The 15,413-nt window shown below is 54.2% G+C and overlaps 2 protein-coding genes across 8 annotated transcripts; one reads left to right on the forward strand and one right to left on the reverse strand.

The window, feature by feature from the left end:
• Nucleotides 1-8,966, reverse strand: NDRG2 (NDRG family member 2; the record flags this gene model as incomplete). Of its 7 annotated transcripts, none has more annotated exons than XM_082617928.1 (17): nucleotides 1-985; nucleotides 1,225-1,276; nucleotides 1,430-1,465; nucleotides 1,718-1,765; nucleotides 2,006-2,057; nucleotides 2,355-2,399; nucleotides 2,863-2,966; nucleotides 3,142-3,198; nucleotides 3,392-3,478; nucleotides 3,681-3,741; nucleotides 4,693-4,755; nucleotides 4,938-5,058; nucleotides 5,289-5,394; nucleotides 6,024-6,065; nucleotides 6,407-6,487; nucleotides 7,209-7,275; nucleotides 8,899-8,966. In XM_082617928.1, 15 exons carry the CDS (start codon nucleotides 6,479-6,481, stop codon nucleotides 819-821), a joined length of 1,116 nt encoding a protein of 371 aa, XP_082474054.1. In that variant the 3' UTR covers nucleotides 1-818. The 7 variants fall into 7 exon arrangements, with proteins under 7 accessions (XP_082474054.1, XP_082474055.1, XP_082474053.1 ...); XM_082617929.1 differs by lacking the exon at nucleotides 8,899-8,966 and adding an exon at nucleotides 8,618-8,834; XM_082617927.1 differs by lacking the exon at nucleotides 8,899-8,966 and adding an exon at nucleotides 8,269-8,351.
• A 4,881-nt stretch (nucleotides 8,967-13,847) lies between these two features.
• Nucleotides 13,848-15,413, forward strand: TPPP2 (tubulin polymerization promoting protein family member 2; the record flags this gene model as incomplete). Its single annotated transcript, XM_082619956.1, has 3 exons — nucleotides 13,848-14,020; nucleotides 14,270-14,423; nucleotides 15,225-15,413. The coding sequence occupies 3 exons, from the start codon at nucleotides 13,848-13,850 to the stop codon at nucleotides 15,411-15,413; spliced, it is 516 nt and encodes a 171-aa protein (XP_082476082.1).

A 15,413-nucleotide genomic window follows, 5' to 3' on the forward strand; every position in this document is an offset into this window, starting at 1 on the left:
TCAGATTCATCTACAGTTTATTGTTACAGCAGAAGTTGTGGGAGACAGGAGGGCGCCCCCCACACATAACGCACTGTGGTCAGAACCCCAAGGCAGCCCTTCCCACTGCGATGCCAAGCCCCAAGCAGCCCTGCCCAGCTTGGCTCCCCCCCCCCACTCTAGACACACACTGTCTAGACAGCTACCAAAGTTAGAGCAGCCAATGGCCCCAGCCCCCTTCCTATTGCCCAGCTCCAATCCTTCTGTCACACTTGTTCACTGCCCACCACTTCCCATTCCAGCTTCCAATTCTACACTGAATGTTTCTGTCACATCCTGAGGACCGCTAACCCACAAGTGGTTCTCCCGACACACATTCATTGAGGCCCATACCCTTCAGCAGTTTGAAGGGTTCACGAGAAGCCATATCAGCTTTGGTGAGTTGTGCCCCAGCCCCGAGCCCCTGACTCCTGCAATATGGCAAAAGGAGGCAGAGTCTGGAGGAGGCGCCACGGACAACTACAACCCCCTCTTATCCCTTAGCTACAGACACCCAGAGTGGGGAGAGGGGATACGTGCCTTCTCTGCCTTAACACCATGATGGAGGGGGGTCATTTAGGGGTCTGGGTCCCTAAGAGATATTAGGACGTCTCTCCCAGGAGCTGAGGGGAATCACAGGTTAGAGGTCAAGGTTAGGGTAGCAATCAAAGATCAAGTTCCTCTCCGCACACGATCTGCCCCGCTTCCCTTGCTCACTCTGGCCCAGTGCCCTAAGCACCTCCCAGGTTAGTGCTAGGGGAGATGAGGGCTGGGTCCTACACCAGGGCAACAAGGGTCATTCAACAGGAGACCTCCATGGTGTGCCCTGGGGGCCCTGAAGGGAGAGGCCCAGACTCGCTGCTCTGGGACAGGGTGCGAGAGCGGGATCGGTTGCCATCCAGGGATGCGGCACTGGTCAGGGAGGCTGTGCGAGACCGGGACAGGCGAGTCATGCAGGACGAGGCCACTGTGGAGACAGGAGAAGCAGGCAGTCAGAGAGGAGAGGAGAAGAGAGGCTAGGAACTCAGAGTGGGGTGCCTGGCTGGAGAAGAGAGCTACAAATGGGGCCAGGGGGTCAATGAGCTTGATTTGGCAGATGGTGGTAAATCCAGGAATTAGCCTAAATGAGTTGCTCCCCTCAGTGCCCCTCCCTCCTCCTATGCCAACACCCTTGTCCTCATGACAGCCTCTGACCCACATACTCACTATAGCCCATGCCTTGCAGGAAGTACTTGAAGGCCTCGGTCAGCTTGCCTGGCTGTAAAAGTAAAACAAGGAGAGGGAGACAGCGAGGGGAGGTTAGAAGCTGAGCTAGAGCTCATGGCCATGGCACGTTACAGATGGGGTGTGTGGCAAAGGCTATAGTTCAGGGCCACTAATATCCCACCCCACAGATGGCAGGGGTACTCACCTGAGTCAGCTGGGGCTGACCTCCGGAGTCAGCCATCTGTTCAGGAGAGAGCCATCCAGAAAAAGTGATACACACATAAATAAAAAGCCATGCCGAGAGGTAGAAGAGGGTCTCTCTTCCCCAGTTCCCCACTCCAGGCCTTTAGGGTGTTTTATTTATTTTTTTTACTCCATCCACCCACTTGCTCCCATGTAGGACCCTGGAAGCCTAGCAGCTGAATCTAGAGAGGATCTATGGCTCTGGATAGGGGGCCAGGAGTCAGGCTGGGCGTGGAGTACGGTTACTGACCTTGAGGAAAGAAGTCTGGGTGGGGTCCAGTTTTGAGTTACATTCCACCTGGAGTAAGGAAGAGGCTGAATGAATGAGGTCACACTACCTGTGGCCCCTCCCAACCAAGGGGCCCAGGGACCCAGACCCAGTTTCTTTCTTATCAGCCCCCTACCCATCTCCTTCTTACCAGGAATCAAACTCTTATGCCCCAAAGTTGCTCTCCCTGTCCCAAACAGAGCTTGCCTCTTGGCAAGACAGCCCTCTGACTGCCACCCTCCCTCACCCACCCCAAGATTCCCTACTGACCACTGCATCTTCATGGGGTGCTTGGTCTCCTACCACCAGCATCACAGGGCACCTAGAGGCATAGTGTCGGGGAGTCGGCGGTGAGCCCCTGGCACTCCCTCCCCCGTCTTCTCCCAGAAGAGCAGCGGGAAGATGTTGGCTCCAAAGAGGAAACAGCCTTCTGAACCTCGCTGACCCCACTAACAGGATTCAAAGTGGTAAGACCTAGAGGGTCGTGATTTGCTAAATAGGATGGCGGGGGGGGCAGGTGACAAGAAAATTCCCTGGCAAAAGACTCTCCTTCTAAAGGATGGAAGCACCTAGGGAAGATCCAGGGAGAGAGGCAAAGTTTTATCCCTTAAAGTCTTACTTGAGGGTGATATCGCTTCCACGCTCAAAGTTCAGGTCTCGGCGACTAAAGTGGGTGCAAAAGAAGGGTAGGAATTTTAGGCAAGTAGTGCTATCCATCCAGACATAAGCCAGGTCCCCCGTGAGGAAGTTATCTTCCTCCCCCAAATTAGAGTCAAATATTGGTGATTACAGGTGGGAACTGAAGGAGAAGGTGGCAGACAGGCCTCAAGCATGAGCCCTATGGTCATTTGTGCCCAAGGTCCCTGGTCAGAGGGCAGTGAAGGGGATGAAGAGCACAAGGACACGAGATCATCTAACTTCTGCGAATCCAAAAATCTAAGGAAGTAATAGGAGAGAGGGGGCTGGCTCCTCATAATTCTCCCCCTTGGGTCTGTCCTGCAGCTGCCCCAGCTGCCCACCGAATCCTGCCCACCTTGCACGGCCTACTTCCCAGTCTCCCCTCCCCTTCTCTGTGCCTCCCAGGACCCCCGTTACTGCTTCTACATTTCTCTTACATGCCCACTCACTTGTTGTAGCTGTTCCAATACAGTTCAATGTTCTCCAGGTTGGGGGCATGTGTCATGATATTTCTATACTTTTGTATCAACTCAGAATTTCCAGACAGCTCTTCCTGAGGGAAAGAAGAGGGAGAATAATTAGGGCTTGGAAAGGAAGTCAACAGTTACTGGATGTGAAGAGGCAAGCCCTCTTCCCTCCCCAGATCCTATCCCAAGTAAGGAAGTCACCCCGAGCATTCCAGTCCCTGCTGGTCCCCTCTACTTCTTCCAACTTCCACAACCACTTACCTGGCTGAAAAGATGTCCAAGGATCATCTCCGGAATGGAAGAGGTGAGGCCTGTTAGCTACGTGGAAAGGGCAGGTAAGAAAGCTCAGGACATTAGGTGGAGAAGAGACCTAGGCAAAGTGACATGACTTCTTTCCTGCTCCATCCTCCCTCCTTGAAGCTCACAGGCCAATCAGTTATGTTGTTAGAGCCTGAATGGACCCATACGGGGGAAGCCCGCCCTAGATCTCAGCACACAGACCCCTCCAAACCTTGTGGGCTGCCCAATCCATCCAGCCCTTGGCATTGGGATCGATGTTGATGAGGACAAGACCCTCGACAGTATCCGGGTGGGTAAGCTGAGGGGCAGTAGAAGGAACGGAAATCAGAGGCATACATGGCCTTACCCCCTCCCCAGTGAGCTCCATCCACCCCAGGCTGCATGGGGCCTGTCTCCCCACCCTCTTACGCACGTCCTCCCCCTAAGCACACACTAGTAAACAATACGCTGCCTGGGCCTTGGACCTGCCTTTCCCTCGTCTGGGGTTTTTTATTTCTTACAGCATATCGCGACAGGACGTAGGCCCCAGCTCCAACACCGACTCCAATTATTGTGGAGAAACTGTGAAAGGGAAATGTAGGTCTAATGGGTCCTGGTGCCCCAAACTTTGACTCTCCAAACTCCTCACCCTCCTTCCCAAGGCCATGGGCACAAAGGACAGAAAGGGACCTTCCTTTGGGGGATGCTGAAAAAGAAGGTGCCAAGGAGCTAAAAATGGACACTGGTGGTCAGCGTCAGTCCCTGAAATCTTCCCCCAGCTCCCTCTGGGAGAGTGAGTGTCTTGAAAAGAAACACCTGTTCACCAACCAACCAGACACTGTTTCCTGTGTAGCTGTTTGTCCATTCTCAACTTTCAGGAGCTAGTTCAACTTGTTCTGTTTTAGTTCCTGGTTCCTCTAGAGGAACTGGGAAGAAGGGAACTTGAAGCAAGATGTTAAATAAAAGATACAACTTTAGTGAACAATAGGAAGAATGGGGAGAAAGAGAGCCAAAGGGTGAACCAGAGCTGCCCAGGGCCCTGGTGCCCAGGAAAAGCCAAGCCAAGGACAGAGCCCGGCATCATCAGCACTAAATGTGCATCAGGGAGGCCTTGCCTGGTTTCTTTCTTTTCCTTCTCCCACTCCCCTCACACACAGGGTGCCCAGGGCACCAGGTGTGTGTCTGGAGGAGGCAGAGGGGGTGGGAGGGAAAGACAGGTCTGTCTGGTTCCTCGGGGATTGTGTCCTCTCTTTCTTCTCTAGCTTCCAGATCAGAGAAGCCCCTCCTCAGCCTGAGGCAGGGCCAGGCACACAGCTTCCTTTTCTTCTCCTCCATCCCTTAGGGCTACTCTGCTGACTCGAGTCAGTTTTCCACACCCACCCACTTTCAACAATCAGATTGGAGCGTGGAGAAGGGAGGATACTTCTAGTCCAGACAGAACTCGCCCAGGAGCCATGGTGGACACAGGAGCTCTAAGGGCCACCTTGTGCTGGAAAGAGAACTCTGGCTTGGAGGGGTCCCCAGGCCTCTCACTTTAAGTACTGCAGGATGCAGGGGATCATGTCCGCAAGCTGGTCCAGAGATGGGTACTGATATCTGGGGAAGAAAGGAATGTTGAGGAAAATAGCAACCTGCCCTTACGGCCCCCACCTCAAGTGTCCTACTCGTCCTCTCCCAGAATCACCACTCGCCCTCCCTTCCTTCTTCCCCGGTCCAATCTTCTCCATGCCTGCCATGTGCCTCACAGTCTGATGAGGAAGGAAGGAGCTAATTCTCACCCCAAAGGGAACACGGGAGCCCCCTCTTCCATTCCAGGGGCATCCACATGAACCCGCACGAAGTTCTGAATGATTTCCTGCATATCCGCAAATTGAAACAGCGGCTGGAAGCAGGATTTATCTAAAGAGAATCCCCATCACCCCAACAGTAGAATTAGACAGGGAAAATGTCCCCAAGTCAGAACCCACCCTCTTTCTTTCATGCCACAGTCAGGCTAGGAGAGAACTTTTCCTTGACATGCCACATGGCTCCCTTCCCATACTGACCCTTCCCCTCACACTGACCGGGGTTTTACCCTTCCCCGCAGCCTCTTCCCAGAAAGAAATGGGAGGGGAAGTGAAGGTCCTTACAGTTGAGTCCCACATCGTGGTAGGTGAGTATCGCTGGGCGTTTGGGTTTGGGGGTGCCATAGACAGTAAAAGTGATGGAGCCATAAGGTGTCTCCACAGAGTGAGTCTGCAGGAAAACAGGTCACACCATCAGGTAGGAGTTAGGCTAAGAGGAAAAGAGGCAGGGGAGGAACCTCCACAAAAGTCAGGGAGTTGAGGGAAGAGGGGCAAAGAGAGGAGACGGGAACCAAAAAATAGAAACAGGATTGGGCTTCCCTGGTGGCGCAGTGGTTGGGAGTCCGGCTGCCGATGCAGGGGACACGGGTTCGTGCCCCGGTCCGGGAAGATCCCACATGCCGCGGAGCGGCTGGGCCCGTGAGCCATGGCCGCTGAGCCTGCGCGTCTGGAGCCTGTGCTCCGCGGCGGGAGAGGCCACAACAGTGAGAGGCCCGCGTACCGCAAAAAAAAAAAAAAAAAAAAAAAAAAAAAGAAAAGAAACAGGATCGGCAAGATTTCAGTTTAGGTAAAAATGACACTGGAAGATGATTTTGAGGGTGGAAAAGAATAATGAAAGATCGCAGAGCATCAGGGAACTCTGAGAAGGGAGGAGAAGGAACGAAAGGGGAGAGATGGGGACAGGAAAGGACTGGAATAGAAGGAGAGGAAGCAGAGAGGTGAGAGAGCCAGGTAGCGGCCCTTTCCTTCCTGGGGAGAGGACAGCCCCTCCTCCCACCTGCGGCTGCCCCAGGCTGTTACCTGTCCCTGGTCCAGGAGGATTCGGGCAGCTAACTCAGCCTCCTGGAGAAAGACACACACGGACAGATACACACAGAAACACACAGCCACACAGAGTCAGATGGAGAGACAGATACAGATAAAGAAAGGTAGGTAAAGAGAACAACAGAGACCAAAGACAGAAAGAGATTGACAAAAAGAGACATGGAGAGGATGAAGGTTAGCGTAGTTACAGGACAGAAGCCTGGACTCTCAATTGTGGTGTATGGGGAGAGAAACGCGGGTAGACATGGAGAAAGCAGTGGTGTGGTTAGACGGAGATCATGAATTTGGGAAGGTAAGGAGTGAGGGGGATGCCTGAAGGTCTGGAATTCGGGCCTGGGAGTCAGAGGGCCTCTGATAACCTTGGCCACCTGAGGTGTCTGCCCCGGCAACAGCGGCTTCTCCTCCGTGATCTGCACCTCCTGCAGCTCCGCCATGGTGGCCTGGCAGGGTGAGGAAACACGGAGACTGGGGAGGCTGGCTCCATACCCCCGCACCTCCTCAAACAGCTGGCTTCCTCTCTCAGCCCTGGACAATAGGGCGCAGAGGGCCCCAGGAGCTGAGGACTACTCCGGGACACAGAGAGCCTTTCCTGCCCCCAGCTCCAGATCCAGGCAACTGGGGAGGAGGGCTTGTGGAGGAGGGCTCAGGATACCACTTCCTTTTAGCCTGGCCATCCCCAACACCCCTCAACACCCACACCTCCGGACCCCTCTCCCCTGTCCTGGATGGAAATACCAGGGTGGGGCAGCGGTGCAGCTCGGGTGTCCCAGGCTATATTTAGGGGCCACCCCACACTCCTAGGTAGGTAGGGGGTGAAACTCGTGGCTCAGTGACTGGGTACTCTAAAGATACTAAGGATGGGTAATGAGAGTTCACCGTGGACTGTGACCTTCAACTAAAGCCCCAAGGTCAGCAGCGCAAAGGGAAAGGGGCTAAAAATGACCTGAGTAACATGACCAAGAGGGGAAGGGGGAAACAAGAAAAGAAGGACAAGGGACATCTGTGTCCAACTGACTCAGTGCCTCCCTTCCTCTCAAGACTCTTCCTCCTGACTGTGAATAAATTAGCATATATTCCATCTTTGGGACCAGGGTGAGGAGCAGAGCCCCTGTGCAGACCAGCACAGTAAAGGGCCAGCAGCCTGGGGGTGGGGTCACTTACTGGGCTCCTATTGGCTGGATGCAGTGGGGTTAAGGGTCAGGGTTCTCACTCCTCCTGGCTCTGGGGTCTGAGAAAACAAGGCAATGAGGTGAATGACATGGGAGACAGACCCTGGGTCTTTTAGGGACAAAAAGCCTAAGCCAAGACCTGGACTACCTGGGTCACCAACCCTTGCCAGGTCACTAACCCTCTCCAATTTGTACCCCCAAGTCCAGTGAACTAGTCTTCCCCAGGCTTCAACTAGAATCAGTACAGGCTGGAGGGGTCTGCGGGGCAACACAGAGAGCAGGTATCAGTCCAGGCGCGGCGGTGGGGGGCGGGGGTGGCTGGGAGAGGAGAGAAGGAAGTGCTGATGTGGAGGAAAGAGCATGGCTTGTGTCAGAACCTCTGGATTCTAATCTGGGGTTCTGCTGCTACCAGTGTGACCTTGGCTCAGCCTGTCACTAGTCTTGCCCTCAATTTCTCATTTGCAAACTACAAGTGGGGACTAGGGGATCCCCAAGATTTCTGACAGCTCTCGAGTGAGATGGGGTAGCAGAGCACGACTGTTTCTCTCCACTATTAAAAAAAAATTTTTTTAAGCCTCGTGCCTTCGCTTCTCTCCTCTACCCAGTCTCGGTGTGGGTCCGCGAGTGGAGAAGGGTGAGGGAGCGGGGAGTGAGGGGCGGTCCCACAATCTCTTCCCAGCCTGCCCCGACGACCTGCAATGGCCGAGCGCCGGCTGGGAAGGGATGAGTAGGACAGAAGGGACTGACTGGGCCCAGCCCCCGGGACCTGTCCATACGAGTCCCTTCGCTGCGCGTCCGCGTGGGGACTGACACGCTCGCGCGGCTGGCGCGGAGCGCCCTGGACCCCGGACACAAACTCGCGCACGCCCCAAACACGCCCTGCAGCCCGCAGAGCCTCCGCCTTTGTGCGCGGCGGCCCAGCGGCCCTCCCGGCGGGCCCCTTCCCGCGAGCCGTCAACTCCGAGGGATCGGGATCAAACCTCCCCCCGCCCGCCACCGGCCCCGCCGGCGCCAGCCAGGCCCCGCGGCCCCTCGCCCGCCCTTCCCCCTACCTGCTGCCGCCGCGGCCGCTTCCACCTTCACTTGCCTTTGACTCCCCGGCCCGCCCAGGCTCGGGCTCCCCACAGACCCGCCCCCGCCCGCCCACGGGCCGCCGGATCCCAGCAGATCCGCCCCAGACCCCTTGTAAACCCGCCCCCCTTCCCCCCGCCCCAGGCTGCCTGCCGCTCTGGGAGGGGCTGTGCTGGGGGCCCGAAGGGAGCTCTAAGGAAAGCAAACTGCTGGGTGCTTCCAGGCTCCGGCCCCGGCTACCCGCAACGGGGCGGCGGTGGGGTACACGGGGATCCCTTAGTCCCGCGGGGGATCCCCACGCCCGCCCACAGCACTGCCCCCGCCCATGACCTGGCTCTGCCTGTCGCACTCAGGCTCCTTGCTTCGCCCCCAGACTCCGAGGTGGGGACGGGTAAAAGGGAGGCGAATCCAGGGCGCTGGCATCCCACGAATTTGACTCCACCCGCCCGGAAACAGAGTACTAGGTTAAGGGAGGATCGCTGCTGAGGAGGCGGGGGTCTCGCCCGCTGGGAGGGGAAGGTGTGCCTGCGCGGACTGGGCGGTGGGGGCTGGAGGTGGGAGCGTCGAGGGCGCAGGAGTTCCAGCTCCGGGGCTCCCAGGGCCCTTGGTACCTCCTCTCTCTCCGCGGTGTCCCGACGCCTGCTCTCCGGCCGCTCCCTGAGGAGTTGGAAAACAAGGCGGGGAGGGGCGACGGGGAGTGCGGGGGGCCGCTATAAATAGAGGGAGATCGCGGGAAGGGGGGGAGAGGATGGCCAACGGGGACTCCCGGGTCAAGGCCCCAAGGGGGGGGGCGGAGGAGGGGCCAGGGACCCCAGGGGTTCTGACTCTTGGGTAAACAGGCGCAGGGGTGGAGTTAACTCTGTGGAGGTGGAGTGGGGGCTTGGGGAGGACGCAGTGTCCTGGGCTGGGACCCAAGAGACCCTGTGGCTTCCGTGCTAACCCCTTCTAGTCTGGCCCAGAGAAGGACGGTGAGGCCAGCTCGGCCCGGCGGAATCTCATTGCCCAGGCGCTGGTTTCTCAGGCACTGCTGCGTCTCTCAGGGCCTGGGTGGGTTTGACGTCCTGGACCCCTCACTCGCCGTGCCCTCCCCCCACTTATATGCACCCTCCCTGTGCCCCTAAGAGGAAATCCACCCAGAAGGGGATCGTTATGTGGCTAAAGGGATTCAAAGTTGTCTTAGACAAAAGGACACCAGACTGAATTTCTCCCCACCTGCACCCCTTCCAGGGCCCCCCCCGCCCTGAGGTCCCCACCCTATCCTCCTTCAGCCTGGCTCCCTAGTTGCCATTTCGGGGGCTGGGCGCCAGGCCAGTTGGGAACAATGGCCAATGGAACTGGAGCTGCCAAATGCAACACCAGCTCAGACTGCCTCCCCAAGACCCCCAAATTGCCTGCCCCCTCCTGCCTGGGAACTGCCCACCACCACCACCCTCACCACTCACGACCCAATCCCATCCAAGGAACATCAATGCCCCTTTCATCCCCACTTGGCAGGGTCTATTGGAAAGGAGGGCCCAAGAGGGAGGAGGTGACCCAGAGTAGAACCGGTCAGGATCAAGCCCAGCTTTCAGCAGCCCCACATCTAAAGGATCTCCCTAGATCCCCCAATTTGGAGCACCCAAGTTTTCCTCCATTCTCTTCCCCCACTCCCTTCATAACTATTTACCCAGAAACTGGCACAGAAGCTGGGCACCCTGGCTCCTCTCCTAGTCCCCTCTCCCCTCCGGATGTCATTTTAACACTCTCCCGGACAAGGAAGAGCCTGCTGGAATTGGGACTGTAGATAAAGATGCATAAGACAGAAGAGAGATTTCCCCAGCCCGACTGCAACTAGGGGAGAAAGAGAGCCTAGGGTGAGAGCTTCTGCCGGCAGCCTCCTCTGATGTGTCTAAAGTAGGCTTACTTGGAGTGGGGGAGGGAAGGACCTGGAGGTTCCAGCATCTAAATTCGTCTCTGGGTCAGGATGACTCAGGGGGAACCTGATAAGGGGCCAACGCAGGGGCGTAGGGCAGACAGTTGGGAAATTTCCACTGGGATCTGTTTGCTTCCTAGGCTTGGGGTCTCAGCCTGCCACAGGCAGTAATGAGGCTGCTTCTGATCTAAGATGGGGTTCCTCCTTGTCAGGGCAGGTCTCAGCCTGGCCCAGTGTCAGTGGCCCAACAAGAATACTTCTGTCTCTCATTTCCTTCTCTTAGACCAGAAGCAGCTTCAAACTATACCTTCCAGTAAGCCACAGTTTTAAGTACCTGCTCCATACAAGCCACTGTATAGATGGAATTCAAAGAAGTGTGATGTCTAGTCATACCCTCTCTAGAGCGTAGGATCCAGTAGCTGAGTGAAGGTATAAAGATAGAAAAAATTAAGAAGTGATGTATATATAAATTGTTTAGACAATAAGTCCTATAGCAATAGTTTCCCACCCTTTTCAAGTGGGAGATCAGAGATTTCCATTTCCAAATGATGGTTTTAGAATCTCCTAATGGGGACAAACCGTGAATTCAGCTATACTTTCAAATAAATTTGTTCAGTCTTCTGATAATCGCAACACCTATGCATCTATGCACCTACGTGTGCAAAGCTTATTATTTACTCAACGACCAGTCTTCTGTGTACATACAGATTGCAGAGGTCCTTGCAATAACTCAGAAACCCTTGCCCCAGGAGGCTGCAGCCCACAGGCTAGGAACCATTATCTTAGTATAATTCAGAGGAGGAAAAGCGTTGGTTTTCTTTTAAAGCAACCAGTGCTCAAGCTGTTTCATTTTGGGCTTTTTTTTATGAATTTATTTTTTACTTATTTATTTCTGGCTGCATTGGGTCTTTGTTGCTGCACACGGGCTTTCTCTAGTTGTGGCAAGTGGGGGCTGCTCTTTGTTGCGGTGCGCGGGCTTCTCATTGTGGTGGCTTCTCTTGTTCCGGAGCACGGGCTCTAGGCGCGCGGGCTTCAGTAGTTGTGGCTCGCAAGCTCAGTAGTTGTGGCTCACGGGCACCAGAGCGCAGGCTTGGTAGTTGTGGCGCAAGGGCTTAGCTGCTCTGCGGCATGTGGGATTTTCCCAGACCAGGGCTCGAACTTGTGTCCCCTGCAATGGCAAGCGGATTCTTAACCTCTGTGCCACCAGGGAAGTCCCAGGAAAAGGGTTTTGTTCCTAGGGTAAACCCTATGAAGAGTACAACAATGGAGTACTTGAGTGGTAAGGAGGGGCATTCTATCCAGGCTGAGAGAGATCATGAAGGAAAGTTTTGGGACAGAAATACACAAGTTACTTTGATGAATTGAATAGTAGCTACTATGTGCAAGGTAATTCCCATATATTATCCCCTAATACTATATAAAGTAAGTACTATTGTTCTCACTATACAGATGAAGAAACTAAAGCTCAGAGATGTTTAGTGACTTGCCCAAGGCCACTCAGCTAGTAGATGACTTATCTAAGACTGAAATCCCCAGATTCATTCCACTCCAAGTTTATTCTCTCTCCACTAGGCTTCAGGTAGCTTGTGAAGTGTATAATGATTAGGCCATTATGGCCCCAGATGAAGAGTAATGTTGATGAAAGGTGGGTGATGCTTGGTAAGGTAGAGTGGAGCCAAGTGTGAAGGTCCTTGAATGACAGGCAAAAAGGTTTGGCATTTCAGAAAGGTTTGAAGATCCATAGAGTATTCTTGAGTAAGAGCAATGGATAAATAATTGTTCTGTGAAAATTAATCTGATGGGGGGTTTAAAAGAGATGGATTATGGGGTGGATAGGGGTGAAGCATTTGACTTAGGAAGGCGGTCATTTAGAAGTCAGGATAATCAACTAGATATGAGATGACAGGGACTTGAATAAAGTGTGGGAGGAATAGCAATGGAAAGAAAGGAGTGCATTTGTAAGACAAGGGAAATTATAAGAATTGGTGACTGATTAGATGGGAAGGAGAGGAAAGTCACCAACCTAGCTGCTCTCTTTTAGGGGCCCTGAAGTTCATTCATCTGTATGGTTTCCAGCCAGAGAAAAGGCCAAAGAGAAATCCCTTCTGAAAGTAGAAACAACACATTTAGAAAAAACTGAATAAAATTATAGCATTACTTTAAAAGAAAAAGGGGGGCTTCCCTGGTGGCGCAGTGGTTGAGAGTCTGCCTGCCGATGCAGGGGACACGGGTTCGTGCCCCGGTCTGGGAAGATCCCACATGCCGCAGAGCGGCTGGGCCCGTGCGCCATGGCCTCTGAGCCTACGCGTCTGGAGCCTGTGCTCCGCAAGGAGAGAGACCACAACAGTGAGAGGCCTGCGTACCACAAAAAAAAAAAAAAGAAAAGAAAAGGCGGGGGTGGAATTCCCTGGCGGTCCAGTGGTTACTCAGTGCCTTCACTGCCGGGGCCAGGTTCAATCCCTGGTAGGGGAACTAAGTTCCCACAAGCCATTAGGCGCAGCCCAAAACAAACAAACAAACAAACAAAAAAGGAACATCCTGGGCCTCCCTGGTGGCGCAGTGGTTGAGAGTCCGCCTGCCGATGCAGGGGATACGGGTTCGTGCCCCGGTCTGGGAGGATCCCATATGCCGCGGGGCGGCTGGGCCCGTGAGCCATGGCCGCTGGGCCTGCGCGTCCGGAGCCTGTGCTCCGCAACGGGAGAGGCCACAACAGTGAGAGGCCCGCATACCGCAAAAAGAAAAAAAAAAAAAAAAAAAGGAACATCCTTGACCTGCACAGAAAATTATCTAAAGTCTGAGGCTCAACCTCACCCTGACCCACCCAGATGTGTGACCCTCCGAGGCCCATGCTCTTTCCACATGGGGCCCAACTTTGGAAGCCATTTAAAGCTCCTATTACACCTGGTCTGCCAAAGCCAGTGGGATTCTCCATGTTGGTCATGAACCTGGGCCTGGAGACTAGAAAAAAGGACAATGCTGGACTGATGTCAACCTGTTTCCATTAACTCCTTCCCTGAGCTCTCCTCAGCTTTTGTTGAGGGACAGAGCATAAGGCAATTTGATCAAGACCCAGAGGACTTGGTCAAGCAGGGCTGAAACCATGAGGGAAGCTTGATCACCTGCAGAGATCAGGAGGTTAGCAACATGCTCAGTGCAGCATGCATTAGGTCTTAGGGACCTAAGAACACCACCCCCAAAGATTAGGGCTGTAACAAGGGCTGAAAATGATGTCACATAAACACTGCTACGGTCACAGAAACTTCCCTCTTCTCCCCAGTCTTTCCACTGCCACACAGTCTCCCCAGCCAGCTGGCTCCCACAGATCTGCACACACTTACTTACAAAGGCTGGGAAGGGTCAGACACCATCTGGGTACTCTCAGGTACACAGAAGTGATGGGGCAGTGGGTGGTGGTGGTGATTATTCAGTATGTAGAATCCACACTAGTATCCCTTGTACTGGGAACAGTAGGTCAGAAGGGAATCAGAGGGAAGGGGGGAGGGAGGGAGAGGGAAAAGGGGGTTCGTTCCTGTTGCTGATTCTGATTTTACTTTAACCTTCATCATTATTACTCCTCAGTCCTCCCTTCCCCTCCTCGCTCACACCCGCGTCTCCCCCCATACTGTCCTCCCCCACCTCCAGTTGACCATGGCATCAGAAGCAGAAAGAACATTCCAGCGGTTTGCTGTCTTTGGAGGATTGTCAAGCAGTGGCACTGAAATGAACAACAAGAACTTCTCCAAGCTGTGCAAAGACTGTGGCATCATGGATGACCAGAGGGTCACCTCCACTGACGTGGACATCGTGTTCATCAAAGTCAAGTAAGGGACCAGAGACGGGAGTGGGGGGTGGTGAGTAGAACTAACAAGGTGGTGGGATGTGGGAGGGTTTCTGTGGTGGAACATTTGTAATGTGTCTCCTGAGCACCTGCTGGGTGTCTGGCACTGTGCTAGTCCCTGTCCTCAAGGCACTCAGTGTGTAGAGGCCCTGTCTGAGTAAGGGGAGGGTTGGACATTGGAAGGTGATGAGTTCATGTTCCTGAGTTCCTGGATTTCTGTCTGACTGATCAGGGCCAAGAATGCCCGAACCATCACTTTCCAACAGTTCCAGGAAGCAATGAAAGAACTGGGCCAGAAGCAGTTCAAGGGGAAAAGGCTGGATGAAGCCCTGGAGAACATTTATAGACTCATGGAGGGCAAGGACCCACCTACCACCGGTGTTACTGTGAGTGAGTCTTCATTCCTGACCCCTGACCCTACTTCCCTGAGTCCCTGCTGCTCCTGTGTCCCTTCCTCCATGCCGATGTCCCTAACCCCTGCCAATAGCAGCACTGCAGGGAGATAGGGCAGAAGGCCTCTGGGCACTGTTGGTATTGAAACAGACTTTAGAGATCATCGAGTCATTTCAGGGGTGAGGAAACTGTGAGAGGAAATGACCTACCCAAGGTCCACAGCTATTTTAATAGTAAAACTTAGACTCATTCCCAAGCATCCAGGATCTGGGCCAGGCAACTAGGGCCTGGTGGCTTTTGGGGGACACTGAGTGCAGACGACTTGGTACCTGATCCTCACTCCTCTTCCCGCTCTTATGTAAGGTGAGATATCTGACTTCCTCCCTCTCACCCGCCCTCTGCTCCCTACTTGTCCCCTCTCTACTAAAAGCTCTTCCTATTCTAGGTTTCAAATAGGGCCTTCCCAACAGGAAAGACTTTGTGTTTTGGGTCTGGGGTTGAAGTCCTCTGGCTGCAGCCTAGTCAAAATAGCTCCTCTGGAAGCAGAAAAGTCCACACACACACACACACAACCCACTCATTCCCATACACCAGACTTCTTCCTCACAAGTGGATGGCTCTTATTATAGTTCCTGCCTACAGCTGCACCTGGGCCCTAAGCAAGCAGCACCATGCCAAGGGTTGAACAAGAGCTCTGAGAACTAGTTGAACTACTAGAAGGCCATCTCTAGAGAAGGGGCGTGACAGTGGAGGGGAAGGGAGAGGGCTCAGACGCTTCATCCTCTGGCTTGCAGAAAGCGACGACGGTGGGAAGGGTGAGCCAGCTGACGGACACCAGCAAGTACATGGGCACCCACAAGGAGCGCTTTGACCAGAGTGGCAAGGGCAAAGGCATCGCGGGACGGGAGGACATGACTGACAACTCAGGCTACGTGAGTGGCTACAAGGGTGCTGGCACCTATGATAAGAAGGGCAGCAACTAG

This window comes from Mesoplodon mirus (assembly GCF_964341445.2).
Source record: "Mesoplodon mirus genome assembly, chromosome: 4".
In the NCBI taxonomy this organism is placed as follows: domain Eukaryota; kingdom Metazoa; phylum Chordata; class Mammalia; order Artiodactyla; family Ziphiidae; genus Mesoplodon; species Mesoplodon mirus.